Source organism: Palaemon carinicauda, chromosome 8 (genome assembly GCF_036898095.1).
Source record: "Palaemon carinicauda isolate YSFRI2023 chromosome 8, ASM3689809v2, whole genome shotgun sequence".
Classification (NCBI taxonomy): Eukaryota; Metazoa; Arthropoda; class Malacostraca; order Decapoda; family Palaemonidae; genus Palaemon; species Palaemon carinicauda.
In genome coordinates this window covers 91,776,174-91,795,485 of record NC_090732.1, presented here as the reverse complement: position 1 = coordinate 91,795,485, position 19,312 = coordinate 91,776,174, and the positions used below count along the sequence as shown (strand labels likewise).

General features: G+C 41.9%; 1 protein-coding gene across 1 annotated transcript in view; it reads right to left on the bottom strand.

Annotated features, from left to right (window-relative positions):
- Positions 1-6,545: 6,545 nt before the first annotated feature.
- LOC137645802 (proteasome assembly chaperone 2) overlaps positions 6,546-19,312 on the bottom strand; it is a 234,476-nt gene continuing 221,709 nt past the window's right edge. Inside the window, exon 7 of the mRNA XM_068378749.1 lies at positions 6,546-7,559. Coding sequence (XP_068234850.1) covers positions 7,482-7,559 — 78 coding nt within the window. The 3' untranslated portion in view covers positions 6,546-7,481. The remainder of the gene's footprint in view (positions 7,560-19,312) is intronic.

Below are 19,312 nucleotides of genomic sequence, written 5' to 3'. Positions count from 1 at the left end.
GACATAGAACATAAGAAGTATTAAAACCTATCTCAAGTAACTTACAGTAATTGGATACCTATGGAAAATAAGCCTCCTTAAAGATTAGACTCCTTCTCAAGAGACAAGCTCTGCTGTATTCATCCCCTTTCGTCTCTTTGAAATCAACAACAGGGTTTCCCTTTTGTTTACTACTGACCGCAATTTTCAAGACCAAACGATGCCATATGTCAATTATCTTAATGAAATTAGCTAATTTTAATTAAATCCCCTAATTATTCCACGATTATCCCTTATTGAATTATTGATGGCGGACCTGATATCACATATTTAAAGATTATTTTAACCTTCTAATTCTCGTACAGTAGTAATCCCTCTTTTTCCATTAATACAAATTGCAATTAAAGTGACATTTTATAGTGTTTAAAAGATAGATAGATAGAGTACCAAACGAACTTCGTGTCTAAATAATTTTTGCTCTTTGTTATGTTTTTCTATTTCTCCTTAATTTTTGGAAAGAAATTCAACAGCTGTCTTGGTTTTTCTAGGTCACAAATAATTGTTGTTCCCCAGAGGCTTCAAATTTTTTCATCAATTTAACTGTTTGTGTTATAAATACAGTAAACATAAATGTTTACTCTTTTCACTACTAGCTATAAACATATCTCCAGTCTTTATCGTCATTTTGAATAGTGTATTGTATATTTGAAACCAAAGAGCACACAAAAAGAACATAATTACAATAAATAAGGAGCAAAGGCCTCCCTATGGCAACTGCTTATAGGAAAGAGATACCAGGTAGTCCAAGGGTAGGAAACGTGAGGGAATACAACAGCTGTACTTGTTTCAGAGTTTGGATAACGGATTCTCAATCTGTATAGTGTACATATATACATTCCCATGTCACTATAGCAAACATCATTAACTATTCTCTGCAATATGTTAGTTAAAATTCAACAATAACATGAGGAAATTATCAACTAAATATTTGTTTAAATTTGAAAATAAAGGTCTCACAATTAACATAATCAAAGCAGTCCTCAAGTCAAGACAAATCAAATAAACTTCATCAACAGAATTACGGGTTTTGTTTACAACACTTGAAATTTTAAGAGGAACCTCACAAGCACCAAGGCCCCTATGAAGGTCAAACTCCAAAGTAAGGAAAAATTTATTACCTTTAGAATACTCATTTGATGTTTTGCTGGTAGGCTTTCAAAAACTTCAGTAAGTTGGGAGTTATAGAGATTGGATGATAACTGGCAAGGCTACAGCTACCTCAACCACATTTACCAAATATAGTAAAAGTACTAATTTGCCAAGTACAAAAAGAACATCATATAGCTAACTTGCCAGAGATTACAGACAACTTAAGAACTAAGGAAGCAGCTGTTTTTAAAAGCAGAAAAAGGAATACCATTTGAGTCTACACCTACAGGAAAAGGTTAACCAAGATACAGTATTCTTAATTTCGTAGGACTGAAATGCTAAAATAGTCAGATCAACTTCATGAAAACTAGGAATTGGATCTATTACATTTCACATTGATAAACTATACTTGGTGACAAGCATATCAGTAAAAAAAGGTCTACTTTTTTCCTTGGACAGTGAGTGATTGACCCATGTGGTTTAAGCAAAGAAGTATTTGTTGAGGTGGTTTGGCCATGTTGAGAGAATGGAAAATGGCTGTCTGCTAAAGAAGGTGATGAATGCAAGAGTTGATGGGAGAAGTATAAAAGGAAAGCCAAGGTTTGAGTGGATGTATGGAGTGAAGAAAGCTCAGGGTGATAGGAGGATACATGTGGGAGAGGCAAGAGAGCGTGCTAGAAATAGGAATGAATGATGAGCGATTGTGACGCAGTTCCGGTAGGCCGTGCTGTTTCCTCCAGTACCTTGGATGACCGCGGAGGTAGAAGCAGTGGGGGATTCAGCGTTTTGAAGCTTCATTTGTGGTGGATAGCGGGGGAGGGTGGGCTTTGGCACCCTAGCAGTACCAGCCAAACTCGGTTGAGTCCCTTGTCAGGCTGGAAGGAAAGTAGAGAGGAGAGGTCCCCTTTTTGTTTCATTTGTTTGATGTTGGCTACCCCCAAAAATTGGGGGAAGTGCCTTGGTATATGTGATGTGAGTATCTGTGAAGTTTATACCAAAAAGTGTAGATTTGAGGACAGCTCACTCTCTATGTTCGAGTTGTACAGGAGAATTTCATTTAGGGGCAAACTGCAATCATTTTCACCTGAGGTATAAACTGTCCCAGAGACAGCTCATAGCTGAATACTGTATAGCTATTCCAAGTATCTGAGCTACAGTGTATTGCTTTTCCATAGATTTATAAGTCTCCAGCCAACAATAGAATCTACTGTAATGCCTTCAGCTCTGTTTGAAGTTTCATTGGAATCAGTGAATCTTAAAAGCTTCAGCTTGCTCCTGACTTAACGGAGATTGGAAAACAAGAGCTTCCAAGAGGAAAAGGTCCCCCTTGTCCTCGCCTTCATCTACACCCAGTAATTGCCTTTCCATTCATGATCCTAAATGTAAGAGATAAAAAGAAAAGAAGAGTGGTGCCATAATAAAACTTCAATCTCTAGGCCTTACCTGGCTTCATATTAGAAATCCTAAAAGACAAATGAGACAAAGAAAAACAATAATAAAAGATAATTTGCCTAAAAGAAACCAAGATCAGTGACAAACCATTAATCCTGGAATCAAATATCATATTTGTAGATCCCTCCTTTGTAAGCTGCCAGAGTTCAAGGGGACAAAGGTTTTATCATTCACAAGTCTGTAAAATTTGAAACCATCCCCCTCAATAAACTACAACAGACGTGTGCTTTTAGAACACATATCTGGAAAAAAATTAATTTATGGTCGCTTTATCTTGAACCTTATTTAGAACTTTTCGTCTTAGACCACACTGGGAATCCAAGAAGTCTTAGACTTTCTGACCTCCAAGACCTGATCAATCAGCTCCTTGCTCCTTTTATTTCAATGGGGGATTTTAATGCAAGGCATACTTTATGGGGTGGAAATGTATGAGAAAGATAAGGTACTCTTGTTGAAGAATTAATCGACAACAATGTTCTAATAATACAGTGAACCCTCGTTTATCGCGGTAGATAGGTTCCAGTCGCGGCCGCGATAGGTGAAAATCCGCGAAGTAGTGACACCATATTTACCTATTTATTCAACATGTATATTCAGACTTTTAAAACCTTCCCTTGTACGTAGTTCTGTTAACAAACTACCCTTTAATGTACAGAACACTTAATGCATGTACTACAGTACCCTAAACTAAAACAGGCACAAATATTAAAGGTGATTTTATATCATGCATTTCCTAAACACGCTAAAAAGCACGATAAAAAATGGCAACCAATGTTTTGTTTACATTTATCTCTGATCATAATGAAGAAACAAACTGGAGGTAGAGCTTTGCTTATTACCCAGACATATTTCCCATACTTTTCCCTTAGAACTACATCACATCTTCCTACTTTAGATATATATATATATATATATATATATATATATATATATATATATATATATATATATATATATATATATATATATATATGTGTGTGTGTGTGTGTATATATATATATATATATATATATATTTATATATATACACATATACATACCTACATATATACATAAATACATGCATACATATATATTACTGTATATATATGGGTTATGGAAAAAATCCGCGAAGTGGTGAATCTGCGATGGTCGAACCGCGAAGTAGCGAGGGTTCACTGTAATGAATGATGGTTCTCCAACTAGGTATGATGTATTCCACAACTTTACATCAGATTTGTCAATCTGTTCTTCGTCCATTCGATTGGATTACCTTTGGTCAGTCAGTCTACACCTACACGACAGTGACCATTGGCCAATAATGTTAAATTATGCCCACAATCTTCCTTTTCCGTGTTAGCCAAAATGGAAGAGAGATGAGGTAAACTGGACATCTTATGGGAACTGTGCACACACCGATAGAGAGTATGGTAACTTTACATCTCCAGTGTATGCTTATCAACGCCTTTTAAATGTTGTTGATGATAATGCTAGCAAGTTTATACCTAAAACATGTGATTTACCTCATCATTCTGTAGTTCCTTGGTGGAGTAAAGAATGTGCCAATGCAAGGAAAGTGACCCGAACTGGCTTCAGAACATACTTAAGAACGAACTATGAAGCAGATAGAATAGCGCACCTCGGGGCCTATGCCAAACAAAATAGAGAACTTTTAAAAAAACAAAGAGAACATCTTGCAGTAAATATATATCTAAAACATCTATAACATGCAAAGAAGAAGGTGTCCTCCAAGGTGGCATCTAAGTAAGACCTTTTTAGATGTTGCTATTAATAGTCTCATGAGTCACCTTCCTAGTGGCATAAAAGGATTGCTATTTGTTGAAGATTTTGCAATTTATTGTAGTGGATCATCTTCACTAGAAGCATGCCAAAAGCTTCAAATTACTATTAAATGCTGCTTCTGTATGGGCAAATTCCTGTGGATTTATGTTCTCTCCTAAGAAGACCAAAGCCATTTATTTTACACGTACTCGCAAAAGAGAACAGATCCCCACCCTTTTCTTAAATTATCTTATTTTGCCATATGAGGATAATGTCAGGTTCTTGGGGGGTAATTTTCAACGAGAAAATGACCTTGGGTTCCCATATGAATGACCTATCCAGCAAGGTTAAAGTCACTAAACATCTTGAAAGTTTTATCACATTTTGATTGGGGTGCTGATAGATCAACTTAGCTTAGAATTCATACATCTTTGTGTCAGAGCAAGTTAGACTATGTATGTCAAATTTATGGGTCAGCTAATAAGACTTTACTTGGGAAACTTGTTGTTGTTCACAATATGGGGTTCCACATCTGCACTGGTGAATACAGAAGATCTATTGATAGTCTGTATGTGGATTTGGGCATGCCTCCCCTTTCCATCCGCAGAGAGGAGTTGAGTTTGAGGTTTTTAGCTAGGTCCCTTACTATGAAAAACAATCCTGACAATAAATATGTTAGGGCTCCTTTAGGTTAAGCTCCTAACAGATCTACAATGCCTAAGCCTTTGGAAGTACAGCTGAAAAATGATGCTAGAGAAGTAGATTTGATAACAGCACAGATAGCCGAGGTAGGATATCCCAAGTCTCCTCCTTGGTGTAATTTACCTGTTGAAGTATGCTTTATGGCAGGAGGATGAAATACCTTAACCAGTATGGTAATGAAAAGTGATTTTTTAAATCATGCAGCTCAACATTATGGGAAACATGTTTTTACGGATGGTTCCAAATTGGCTGCTGGAGTTGGAGGTGCAGTTGTGGTGGAGGATAATATTATTATTAGAAAGAAATTTCCATTCTCTTGCTCGGTATTTACTGATGAGCTGTAAGCAATCAATCTCACAGTCCAACATATAATAAAAAATGATAATCACAATAGTTTTGATACAATTTTCACGGATTCCAATAGTGCTTTACTCTCAATTAAACAAATTATTCCAGCCCATCATCTAGTACAAGAGGTGCAGGACTGGTTAGTACCTCTGAAGTCTAGGAAGAATACTGTATCAGTGTTCTCTTCTGTTGGGCCCCTGTCCACAATGGGATGGATGGGAATGAACGAGTAAATAAGGCAGCTAAGGAAGCTTCAGGGATACTTAACTCATCATCCTTAAGTATTCCTCACAAAAACCTTAAAAGTAAGATATATTTCTACTATAACAATAAGTGGCAGGCTTGATGGTCTGAATTGATCACCAATACAAAAGTGAAGCCAATCACCCTTCGGTGGTGAATTGGTCATCTTGTAATTCTAAAAGTAGGAGGGATGACACCCTTTTAACTAGACTGCGTATTGGCCATACCCATGCAACCCACAATTATTTAATGAAGAGTGGGGAAGGGAGACAGGCCCCTCTTTGTAATACCTGTCAAGTGACAATGGATATTAAACATACTTTGGTTGGTTGTCCTGTTTTTAATCTTCAGTGGAGGACATATTTACACCAAGACAAATATTTAAGACATACACTGGGGTTAAATTGTAATACCCTGAACTTGAAAAATTTATACTGAGTATTGAGTTACATCAAGAGTTTTAATAAATTTTATTAATTCATCTATTCAATTCTTTAAATTCCTTACTATACATTTAAATGTTATTGTATGTAAGTGATGAGATTGGTTTTTTAGGTTAAAATGATACCAAATGTTGTGAGTATACAGGTATGATACATTAATTTGCATTATATAGCACTGAATGGCCTTTGATGCCCCAGTGCTTGGCTTAAGGCCTAAATTCTATCTTCAATTTAATTCACCTGGCTCCTGCTTGCACCTGCTCTGTTTAGATTGAAGCCTAAGATTATGGAGGCCCAAGAATTAGCTGATGATTATTAAAAATCCATAAATATGGGGTTCTCCAAAATCCCCATCCCTATCTTACAAGCCATTTTTACCAGTGAAATCTATGATGGTATGTGCACAGCTTAAAATTGAGGCACATAGACAGCATATACGGAAAATATTCTTGCTATAATATCACAACTCTTAGCATGAAAGTCTTTATTGCAGTCTACAAAAATTAAAACTACAGTATTTATGGATTATGTGATCTTACTACATTGCAGCAACAATTACTGTTCTTAATCCTTTACATAAATTTTCAAACTGCTTTGATTGCTTCTTATTTCCATAAGCTTGCCAGCCATGTCAATTTTGAACTATGCAGTGATGAAAACAGATTACTGAAAGGTAATTACTCACACTAACCTATAATTTTGCTAGGAAAAGTCAGTTCACCTATTTGCCAATTGTCTGGTTGTTTCCACTTTTCAACACTTCAATATCATAAATTTTCAAATTAATGGAAATAACCTAAAATCTAAAGTAAATGAGGTGATCCAATTGTAGGAAAGAAATAGTACAGTATACTAAATTAGACATTTTAAAAAACTTAGGTTGATTTATTAACTATGAGTTATCTGGAACTACATCTTTGTGTCACCAATGCCAATGAGATCATTTGCTGTTCTTATATCCTTGGTTGGAATACAATTCTTTGCTACAAAAAGACTATGAACTCCATTACACCCTGAATGACAAATATTTGAAATATATTTAAAGAAGCAAAACTGCTACCTGATTTTTATCATAATTATTGGCTAGTGATAAAACTGCACTATTACCTAAGTGACTCTTGGGTAAGAAATGTCAAAGGTGGATTGGTATGTTTTTACTGTAAAATTTGACAGTAAAAAGGTCACATTTCAGTTGATAAAAAAGATGGCAACAGAAATCTGAAAGGGAGAGTTAATCTCCCAAAAATGATATTCGTTACTTAACAACGCAAAATACCTGCATCTATTTCTTACTGAATTTAAACACTATATGTTGTCCTTTAAAAATTGACTCTAAACTTAAATTTTAAGGTAAAATTACTACTCATTACAACAAAGAAACATGCAATTACTTATATCATTATACCTAATATATATTTGAGGGTATAGGTCCACCAAACATGTTTCTCCATGAAAAGGGCAACTTCCACTGCATCTCACCTTCCTGAAATGAAATGCATAAAAATTTGAGAAAAATCATGAATATAAGCTAAAACTAAAATAAAATGAAGAAATATCTCAACATATTCAATTTAATTTAGTTTATTGGAAACATCTATCACAAATCTGTACCGTACCAGATACTAAAATCACTAGGTAAAGGGTATTACTGAATATGTGGCTTGCATGACACCCTATAGATGATATTGCAGATCCTCTTTAGTGTCCTTTCCTGCCAAGCTGCATTACTTGGTTTTCCGCACACAGCATCAAGATGCTTATTCAATCTCAATTTGCTCTAATTTTCACTAATTACTTGACAATAATCCTTCAAACAAGCCATACAAGTGTCAAAATGTGAAGCATTAACCTCATAGACTTACAGTAGTTTATAACACAAATACTATCAACAACACTGATGCATACCAATGTGTATGAATGTCCCAAACTTTGTTGAATCATATCCCAGTTAATTATTTGCACAATTAAATAAATTGCTATTTCTTTTTTATTGGCTACTTCAAGTATACGGTACTTACAAGGAACAGGATATTACTGAACACAGTTTTGTCATGTAATTGGGGAATTATCAAGCAAGTGGTTAAGATCTAGTAAAGATGAGTTTGATACATAAAAGGTGAATAACTCTGAGGAGTGTCTGGACAAAATTTCTTCATACATTACATCTATATACTAAAAACACTAGTATCAACTACAACTACAAGGAAATTCTTAGGGAGTCCAACAATAACTTTGCCAAGAGACCCATATAAGGTAAAGAAAAACAAAATCAACATGAAGAACATATTGAGTTACCAAAGAGAAAGGTGTAAAAAAACAGGAAAAAACATTTCAGAATAACAAGGGTAATCACTGCAACATTCCAATGTGATAGTTTTAGTTCCCGTAGTGAACATAAGTCAGTCAGTACCTGCTGAAATTTTACGACTACTTCTAGCAAGATTATATTGGTTAAGAGGGCTATTCTTTTGTCCAGAAAAGGTACACATGGTGGTGTTGTTATCTTTACAAGTCTTAAACAAAAGCATATGGTTTCTCCATTAGCAAAAATGTATTACCATTCAGGATCAACAAAGAAAAAATCAAGTGGCTGTTGCTGAACATGACTACATTTGAAAAGTGCTACACTTTTGTTTGGTAATGATACTGATGGTGAAGCATAAATACCTAATCCTATAGTTACTTTTTAATGTCTGTGTGTTTCGACTTAGTTGTCTAGTTAACCTAGCTAAAGATAATATGAACTTGATCTTCTGAGAAGCATCTCCTGGGCTGTTTCCTACTTCTATTGATACTAGGAGTCAATTAGGTAGAAATACTAATGGTCTTGATATAGATGATTAGAGTGGATTAGATTTATGAATATGAATTTGGGCTCTATATATATACAGTGGTACCTCTACATACGAATTTAATCCGTTCATCAACCGACTTCGGATGTAGAAAAAGTTCGGAAGTCGAAACGAATTTTCCCATAAGAATACATTGAAATAGGATTAATCCGTGGTTGAGCCCAAAAACCTATGATAACTCCTTAATAAATTACTACACATAATTACCCATGAGAATAATGCACACTAAATTAGATAATAGACACGTAAAAAAGAATGATTATCAAAAAATGATAAATAAGAAACAGGTTTTTAGCGTCACTTTACCTTAGAAACTCCAGCGCAGGTGTTGTTGGTCTTGCTACGCAGAGAGGAGACGGACGGGCAGCGAGGAGGTAGAGAGGTTAACTACGATAAACGTACACTACCGTAACTTATTCTAACTTACACTAAGTGAACTTTAACATAACTTAGCTTATTTATTTTTATATTTTATATTTTTTTTTACATTTCCTTTTTTTCTTTTTGATGATTAATTTTAATCACTTTCACTCTCTCCACTTAAAATTGATTGAATTTCTTTCACTTCATTCTTTGCCGTTTTCTTGAACCACTTCCATCCTCTTCATAACGAGTTCGCTTCGTAGTTTTTTTTAAAGAAGCTATCGATAGATAGTTGCTTGGTACAGCTTTTCAGAATGTTTCGAAAGTGAGTTAGGCAAACATCATCGAACTGCGCAACTACACGACAAACCTGCAATTTTTTTGGGTGGTATTTGTCGATGAAGTCGACCACGTCTTGATATTTTCCTAACACCTCTTTTATATGCGCCGAACCTAACACATCTTCTACCTCCTCGATCCCTTCCTCGTCATCACTCATGTGCTCAGACATAGCATGGAGTTCCTTGAGCTCCTCTGTGGTAAGTTCGTCGTGATGTTCGGCGACGAGTTCCGTGATGTCATCCGTGTCGACCTCCAGACCCATGGACTTGCCAAGGGAGACGATTTCCTCTACGTCTTCCGCTGCACCCACCACGGGATCAGGTTCGGGGTTAAAACCTTCGAAATCTTGGGGAGAAACTGCATCAGGCCACAGCTTCTTCCAGGCAGAATTGAGGGTTCGTCGAGTTAATCCACCCAAGCCTGATCTATGATCTTCAAACAGTGCACGATGTTGAAGTGGCTTTTCCAAAATTCACGCAAAGTTAAGTTTGTGCTTTGTGTGACATTAAAGCACTGCTTGAATAGGTGCTTGGTGTAAAGCTTCTTGAAATTCGAAATGACTTGCTGGTCCATGGGCTGGAGGATAGAAGTGGTATTCGGTGGAAGATACAGCACCTTTATGAACTTAAATTCATCGAAGATATCATCTTCAAGTCCGGGAGGGGGGGGGGGGTGAGCAGGTGCATTGTCAAGGCATAGCAGGCACTTTAAAGGCAATTTCTGCTCATGAAGATACTTCTTCACAGAAGGGCCGAAAACTTGGTTAACCCATTGCACAAAGAACTGCCTAGTTGACCTAGGCCTTCGAGTTGGATCGCCAGAAAAAATGAAGCTGGTCCTTATCCACGTTGTGTGCCTTAAAGGCCCCAGGGTTCTCAGAATGTTAAACCAGTAAGGGCTTGACTTTAAAGTCACCGCTAGCATTGGCACATAGGGCAAGAGTCAACCGATCCTTCATTGGCTTATGCCCAGGCAATTTCTTCTCTTCGGCGATGATGTAGGTTCGACTGGGCATCTTCTTCCAAAACAGCCCAGTTTCATCACAATTAAACACTTGCTGCTCTACGTAGCCTTCTTCCAGCACGATCCTTTCAAAGTTCTTGACAAAGTCAGCTGCAGCCTTTGTGTCCGCACTAGCAGCCTCAATGCGGCAAACAACTGAATGAATCCCGGACCGTTTCTTAAATTTCTCAAACCAGCCATGAGATGCCTTGAAATCATCTGAGGAAGGTTCGGTTGAACTCTCCCCAGCATCACCCCCAGAGTTCTCCTCCTTCAAGTCCGTGAAGATGGCGTGCGCCTTTTCGCAGATGATGGTTTCGGTGATGGTGTCGCCAACAATCTCTCTGTCCTTGATCCAGATTAGCAGAAGTCGTTCCATCTCTTCTAAGATAGGGCTACGACGTTTTAAAATGATGGTGATCCCCTTAGAGGGTTTCACTGCTTTAATGGCTTCCTTCTGTTTCAGGATTGTTGAGATCGTCGACATATTACGGCCATATTCTTTAGCAAGTTTCAATAATTTCTTGCTTTACGTCTAAAGAAAGCATTTCCTTCTTCCTTTTCTCACCACTACCACTACCACTTGCAAAACTAAGCCTTTTAGGACCCATACTTTACGTAAATTACCGTAAAAGGATGCACGTAAAAAATCACGATTAAAACAATACAGTAATAGCAGAACGCACAGGGCACAACCGCACGAAGCCGACGAGAATAGAGGACTGACCCAAGCCACGATAATTGAAGGTCCCTTTGAGGTCGAAGTGCTGCCTTCTATCGGCGGGAATAAAAAACACATCCGGCGCTATGAGTACCAACTACGCGTACGGGTATTGTTTACTTCGGGTGTCGAAAAAAAATGTGTGTGTAGAATAGGAACGTGTTCGTTCGAATTGTACTTCGCGTGTCGAAAAATTCGGATACAACCGGTACGACGAAAATTGCTTACTTCGTGTGTCGAAATAAAATTCGGGTGTAGAGTCATATATATATATATATATATGGATAAATATCAACACAACATCGTGTTCAAATAGAAATAAATTTCTACCTCATACTTGGGATCGCTAGCCCCTTCATATATATATATATGTATGTATATATATATATATATATATGTGTGTGTGTGTGTTTGTGTGTATATATATATGTACAGTATATATATATATATATATATGCATATATATGTATATGTATATATATATGTATATATATACGTATATATATACTGTATATATATATATATATATGTATATATATATATATATATACGAACATATATATATATATATATAATATATATATATACGAACATATATACATGTATATATATATATATATATATACACACATATATACACACACACACATATATATATATATATATATCTAACATGCTTACCATCTGCAGAGCTAAGGAAAGCTTGAAAGGTTTTGTTACTATGACCTTGAAAAATATATTAACTAAATGTTTCCTTGAACAAAATAACAACTGGGATGAAGGTTTGAACTTGTGTTGTGTATGGAAAGAAGCTTGTATTAGGAAAGCTTAAGGTTTTGTCACCTTAAACTTTTGTTTAATAAGGATACCAGGGGCCTCTGAAATTATGTCAGGAATTTATTTCTAATGAATACATTAAAGGATTTATAAGAAAACTGAAAGGAGCAAATGAATTGATAAAAACTTTAAGGAAATCTCAAAATAATATAAAAATAAAATCGTTATTATATTGTGTATGCAGACTTTAACTGACCAAATAAGTGATCTAATATAATTTCTATAGGTAAAAATACCTTTAGGAATCTGATAGCAAAGTCATTACTAAATAATTTCAAGGAAATTATAGAATATGAGAGGGCTGGTAGAGCTTATTTAGAATAAAGAACACCATCTTAAAGCATTTGAAGTAATGACAAATTTGATAATTGAAGATGTAACTAGTATAGAATACGATGGGTTCTCTTAGTGCTAAAGAGTAAAATGTCAGAATTCTGATTCGTTCCGTAACTGGAATACAAACCACGCTATATAATAGGGGTATTACTTTCGGCGTACTGTAGCTGAAATGACGAGCCCTTAATTTTTAACGAGGGTTTACTACCCACACCGCTTGTTAGCGGGGGTAGGGGAGGGTAGCTTGCTACCCCACCCCCCCCTCTCACACACCTGTGCTTGAGCTCACTTTGCTCTGGGCTCGGATGGTGGTCGGACGTGTCCGCTCTCATCCTCGCCGTCATTTGGCAGCCATTTAATGCTTTTGTCTTTTCTTTTTCTAGTTCTGTTTATGTGAAGTTGGCTTCTGCGATCATGCGGACCTGCCCTGGGTTTCCCGACCGCTCCTGTGGAACATTCATGTCGGCGGTCGAGATTGATCCTCACGCCCTTTATCCTTCTTGTAGGGGCCAATGGTGTGATAGCAACAACAGGTGTAATGAGTGTAGGGAGTGGTCTACCTCCCAGTGGGAGCGGTTTTCGCGACGACGGAAGAAGAAGTCCAAACGGGATATTTCTCCTTCGAAGGTTTCTTTGAAAGGAGAAAAACCCAAGGCCTCTTCTTCCGTTGCCCAAACCTCCTCCGAATCTCCCACTCGGTCGGTCTCTTTCGAGAGGCCGTCGAGTGGTAGCGTACACCGATGTATTGTTTACCAACCTCGGGACTAGAGAGATGACGTTGCTTCCCGTAGTGAAGCAGCTCCAGCTCTCCCCCAGGGGGAGGATATGTCATTAACCTCCTTTTTTCCACCTTTGGTCCTCCTTGGGGCTTAAGGGTTCGCCCTCCAAGGAGGTTTTGCTTAACCACATCCGATTGGGTGCCGCTGTCAAGCAATCGTTGTCACTGTCAGAGGTTGATCCTCTGTCTCTTGTCGACATTGTGGTGTCAGAGGTATCCAATGCGGTATCACCCATCACCTCTGCCTCTCCAAACTCTACGGTAGCTGACGGCTTAGTTTCTCCCGTTCCTGTTGAACCTACGAGGGAGAAACTAAGTCCATCGTCAGTCTCTCCTGCTAGTGTTTCTCTCCCTTCGGGGAGTTCACTTACAGAGACTCCTCTTCGGAGGACTGCAGAAGGTCAGCTTGCTGATCCAACAGCCCCCAGAGGGGACATTCATCTCGAGCCTTCCTCTTCGCCTTAGAGGCCTTCCCTCCCCTCTGGTTCAACATCTTTAATGTAGTCAACCGCAGAAGAGCCTCTAGACCAATCATCCGTTACTGCACCTGCATTGGTCCTGGACCTTTCTGCAGATCGTTCGCGATCTACTTCGGTGGAAGGTCGTCCTTTTAAAGGACACGTCGACCTTCCATCCGACAGACCTGCCGACCTGCCGTCACCATTTTGACATGGGCCTAACAAGGCTCCACCAAAGCACGCTATTGCATGCCAACCACATATGCGCTACACGCCAACAAGACCTGACGAACGCTCCTTAGTAGCTCGTCAGGCCCCATCACTAAACCCTAACACCGGGCATCAAGGGCGTATGCGCCAACACACACATACGCTTCAACAGGAGCATAGCTCTATCACGCGCTATGCACGCCCTCATGCGCATATGCGCCCACGTTCTTCTGCACGCCAGGTCTTGCCTGTGCGCCCTACTCTTACGAGCCCACACCCAGATGCGCACCAAGACTCACCTGCGTGCCATCATCCTGCGCGGCAGCGCTCTCCCGCGCGCCATCAGTCTCCTGCCCGCGGGCATATGCGCCCAACATCCAATTCTCCTGCGCGCCATGCAGCGCATCATCATACGTGCCAGGAAAAAACTGCGCGCCAACGATCTACTGAGAGTAGTACCTCTGGGAAGACAGCAATGCTGGCTTCTCCCACGCGTATATCCTTGCGGATGCGCTCGCCTATCTTCTCCAAAGGATGCGTGCCAACATTCTCTCGCGCTCCCGCGCACCCCACATGATTCAACTGTGCGCCCGCGCTAGGGATCTTTCTCCTGTGTGCGCGCGCCCTGCGGCTGGTATAGATACGCGTGAACTCTCTCCTGCGCGCGCACTAACGTATTAATTCTGCGCACGCGCGTGCGCCAACGGTCTCCCGCACGCGCGCGCCAACGGTCTCCTGCACGCGCGCCAACGGTCTCCCGCATGCGCGCCAACGGTCTCCCGCACGCGCCAACGGTCTCCCGCACGCGCGCGCCAACGGTCTCCCGCACGCGCGCGCCAACGGTCTCCTGCACGCGCGCGCCAACGGTCTCTCGCACGCGCGCGCCAACAGTCTCCCTCACATGCGCGCCAACAGTCTCCCGCACGCGCGCGCCAACAGTCTCCCTCACGCGCGCGCGCCCCAACAGTCTCCCGCGCGCGAGCCCCGATATTCTCCCTCGCGCGAGTGCCATTATTCTCACTCCCGCGAGTGTCAACATCCTCCCACGCGCGAGACTACTGAACTACACACGGCAAGGTCTCCGTTGCCTCATTCCCCTCCCCGCAAGCGCATACCACCGCCCATTTGGGGTAGAACGGAAACATACAGAGGGGTCCAGGATCCCAAAAGTCACCACAGGCGAACCCACCAATGATGGGGACTCCTCCTAGGGATCCTTCAATCCCTGTCCCTTCAAGGGGCATGTCTGACAGCACATCTGTCAGCCAACATCCCTGGCTCGGTGCACTGATCAGAGCCGTAACGCAAGCTTTCAAGCCTGTCTTCTCTGAATTGGGACACAGAACGATGGCTTCTTCTACCCCCTTTGAAGAGAAAAAGAGGAGTTCAAGACGCGGTCACTTCCCCAAGGGCGAAACTGACTCCACGCAGACCTTCGAGGCAGGTTCCTTCTTTTCCTCAGACTGCCTCTCCTTCCCTTTCGGATGAAGATTTTGCGTCCCCAAGGGAATCACGCGAAGAGAGACTTTCCCCCATCGCACCAATGGGGGAAACCTCTCCTCGCGCCGAGGGGTCTACTCAGTCGGGGATTGAAAGGAACATGCCACCCTCGTCAATGTTGGAGTCCTACATCCTTCCCAGGAAGGAATCTAAGGACTCCAAAACATTGCTGAAGTCCTCTACTAGGACTAGGATGGAGCCAGCTAGCTACCCAGGGAATGTCCGCAACTCTCCCCAAAAAGAGCCTCTGGGGATAGAAGGAGACTTCGCTGCAATTCCTACAGCAGGAGGAGACCAACAAGAGTCAGAACATGCGTTTTGGCAAGTTCTGACTCTAATGAGGGCTCTCAACGGGTTTTCCGACCCAGAGATCCCTCCTCAAGAGGGCAAGGACACAGTCTTGGACTGTGTCTTTGGTACTCAGAAACCCTCCAAGACCAGTGCAGCACTGCCCTGGTCTCAAGGGGTTAAGAGTACCAGGGACAACCACTTACATCAGCTCTCCAAGATGTCCTCTTCCAACCATTTCGGTACCACCTACAAGCTCCTCACACCTCCTCGCGTACAGCAGAGGAGGTACTTTGAGATCCTTGAGGAGCCTTGTTTAGCTCTTCCTCTTCACCACTCGCTGGAAGAGCTAACCAGGGGAGTCCCTCTTGAGAGACTCTCCAACTGGCAGGTCTCGTCTGGGCAGCCGAGATCCTCAACCAGGAGAAAGTTGCGAAGTGTGCTATGCAAGCCACGTCGACATCTGGTTGGGGACCTTAGGTATCCTGATATGTTCTGAGGATTTCTCCAAAGAACGTACCAGGAAAGCTATGGAAACTTTCCTTCTCTCAGGTACTTGCACGATCGAGTTTCTAGCCCACCAAGTCTCAAACTTGTGGGAAAATACCATCCTGAAACGTCGGGATGCAGTAGCTGAGAGATTCCATCAGAAGGTCCCTAGCACCGAAATCAATAGGCTCAGACATTCCTCCCTAGAGGGATCCGTCTTGTTTGAGCCTAAGGATGTGGAACATGACGCTGAGAGGTGAAGGAAGTCTCATCAAAATTCCCTCCTTCATAGGGCTTTAACATCCAAGCCCTATAAGCCTCCAGCACCACAACAGCCCCATCCAGTCAACACCACTAAGACAATGACAGCAGCGAAGACCTTGGTGTCTAAGCCCTTTCCTGTCAAAGAAAGGAAAGGCAAAAAGTCCTCCAGGGGAGGCAAGAATCCTAGAGTGAGCAGCCGAGGCCGCAAACGCAGGGATAGGCAGTCCCCCTGCATGTCCACCAGTGGGGAGATGCCTACAAAGTTGCTCAAACAGGTGGAAGCAACTCGGGGCCACCCTGGACAATCTCCGTGATCAGTCTAGGATATCTCGTCCTGTTCATAACAACTCTACCTCCCCTGATGACGAATCCAGTGTCATTGAACTCCCTTGCCATGGGATCGGCAAGGGGGCAAGCCCTTCGGGCAGAAGTCCAGACCCTGTTGAGGAAGGACACTCTCCAAGAGGTTCTCGACGGGTCTCCAGGCTTCTTCAGTCGACTCTTTCTTGTAAAGAAGGCGTCTGGAGGCTGGAGACCAGTCATCGACCTCTCAGCTCTGAACAAGTGTGTCAAACAAACTCCTTTCAGCATGGAGACGGCAGACACGGTCAGACTAGCAGTAAGACCGCAAGTCTTCATGTGCACACGGGACCTAAAGGAAGCGTACTTCCAGATCCCAGTCCATCTGTCTTCAAAGAAGTACTTAAGATTCAGCCTAGACAACAGAATGTACCAGTTCAAGGTGCTGTGCTTCGGTCTCTACACAGCACCACAAGTCTTCACCAGAGTGTTCACCCTAGTATCATCTTGGACACACAGGATTGGCATCCGTCTCCTCCGTTATCTGGACGACTAGTTAATCCTAGCAGACTCGGTGTCAACCCTTCTTCAACACCGAGACAAACTTCTGAGACTTTGCCAAGATCTGGGGATCATGGTAAATCTCGAGAAGTCTTCACTGCTTCCCACTCAAAGACTGGTATACCTAGGCATGATTATAGACTCCACTCTCCACAAAGCGTTACCATCAGACGACAGGATAGCAAGGCTGAGGAAGGTCGCAAGACCTTTTCTCAGACGAGAAGAACTTCCAGCCCAATCGTAGTTACGTCTCCTCGGTCACCTTTCATCGCTGGCCCGTCTAGTTCCCAATGGTCACCTCAGGATGAGATCCCTCCAGTGGCTACTCAAGTCCTGGTGGAATCAAGCATACGACTCCCCCGACATCCAGATCCCCATGGGACCTGCGGAACTGACGGATCTCCAGTGGTGGGTGGCAGACGAGAACCCACGAAAAGGAGTGCATCTTCTCGTCCTCCCCCCGAGTTTGATACTGTTTTCAGACGCTTCAAAAAAAGGGTGGGGAGCCCACTTGCTGCACCGCACGACCTCAGGCCTCTGGTCAGAGTCAGAAAAGTACCTCCACATAAATCTCCTAAAGATGAAGGCCACCTTTCTGGCCCTTCAACAGTTCCAACAGTACCTGGCAAGTCACTCTGTGGTGGTGATGAGCTACAACACCACAGTAGTGGCCTACATCAACAAACAAGGAGGTACTTTTTCGCAGCAACTATCCCATCTAGCAGTAGAGATACTGAGATGGGCCGAAATCCACTCAATACCACTATCGGCACGCTTCATTCCGGGAAAATTAATGTGCTCGCCAACAACCTGAGCAGAGCATCTCAGATAGTGAGTACCGAGTGGTCTTTGGATCATCTAGTAGCCAACAAAGTCCTGACTTTGTGGGGTTCTCTGACTGTGGACCTCTTTGCAACGGCCCTGAACTTCAGGCTCCTGCTGTACTGTTCCCCAGTCCCAGACCCCAAGGCTCTCTGGCAAGATGCTTTCCAACAACAGTGGGACAACATCGACGTTTACACCTTTCCCCCTTTCTGTCTGATGAGGAGTGTACTCAACAAGACCAGAGCATCGGTCAATCTTTCAATGACCCTCATAGCTCCGCTATGGCATCACGCAGAATGGTTCCCGGACCTTCTGCAACTCCTAATGGAGCCACTGAGAGAACTCCCTCCACGACACAATCTACTCAAACAACCACATGCCAACATCTTCCACAACGCCGTAGGTTCACTACGACTTCACGCCTGGAGACTATCCAGCATCTCCTCTCTGAGAGAGGATTTTCGCAACAAGTTGCAATCAGGATGTCTGGACACCTACGAAAGTCTTCAGCAGCAGTCTACCTGGCAAATTAGAAAGTCTTCTGTGGTTGGTGTCGTGGAAGGGGTATCTCTCCACTCGATGCCACTATTCCAACAATAGCGGAGTTCCTCGTGTATTTGCGTGAAGAAATGCGCCTTTCAGTCTCGGCAGTGAAAGGCTATCGCTCAGCCTTAAGTCTTGCCTTCAGGCTGAAAGGAATGGATATTTCCTCATCGCTAGAACTTTGTCTACTCATATGTAGTTATGAACTTACCTGCCTTCAGTTGGAAGTGAGACCTCCCCCATGGAACGTGGTTCGAGTTCTCGGGTCTCTTAAGAGACCTCCCTATGAACCATTACGCCAGGCATCAGATTGCCACCTAACCTGGAAGACGGCATTCCTGCTAGCTTTGGCCTTGGCCAAGCGAGTCAGCGAACTTCATGGTCTCTCATATGACATTGACCATTCAAGGGGATGGAGGGAGGTAACGTTCAGCTTCGTCAATGAGTTTATTGCTAAGACTCAGAATCCAGGAGTAGCGGATCCTCGATTCTACTCCTTCCGGATTTCTAGTCTCCGTACTATAACAGATGACCCAGACCATCTTTTACTATGCCCAGCAAGGAGCT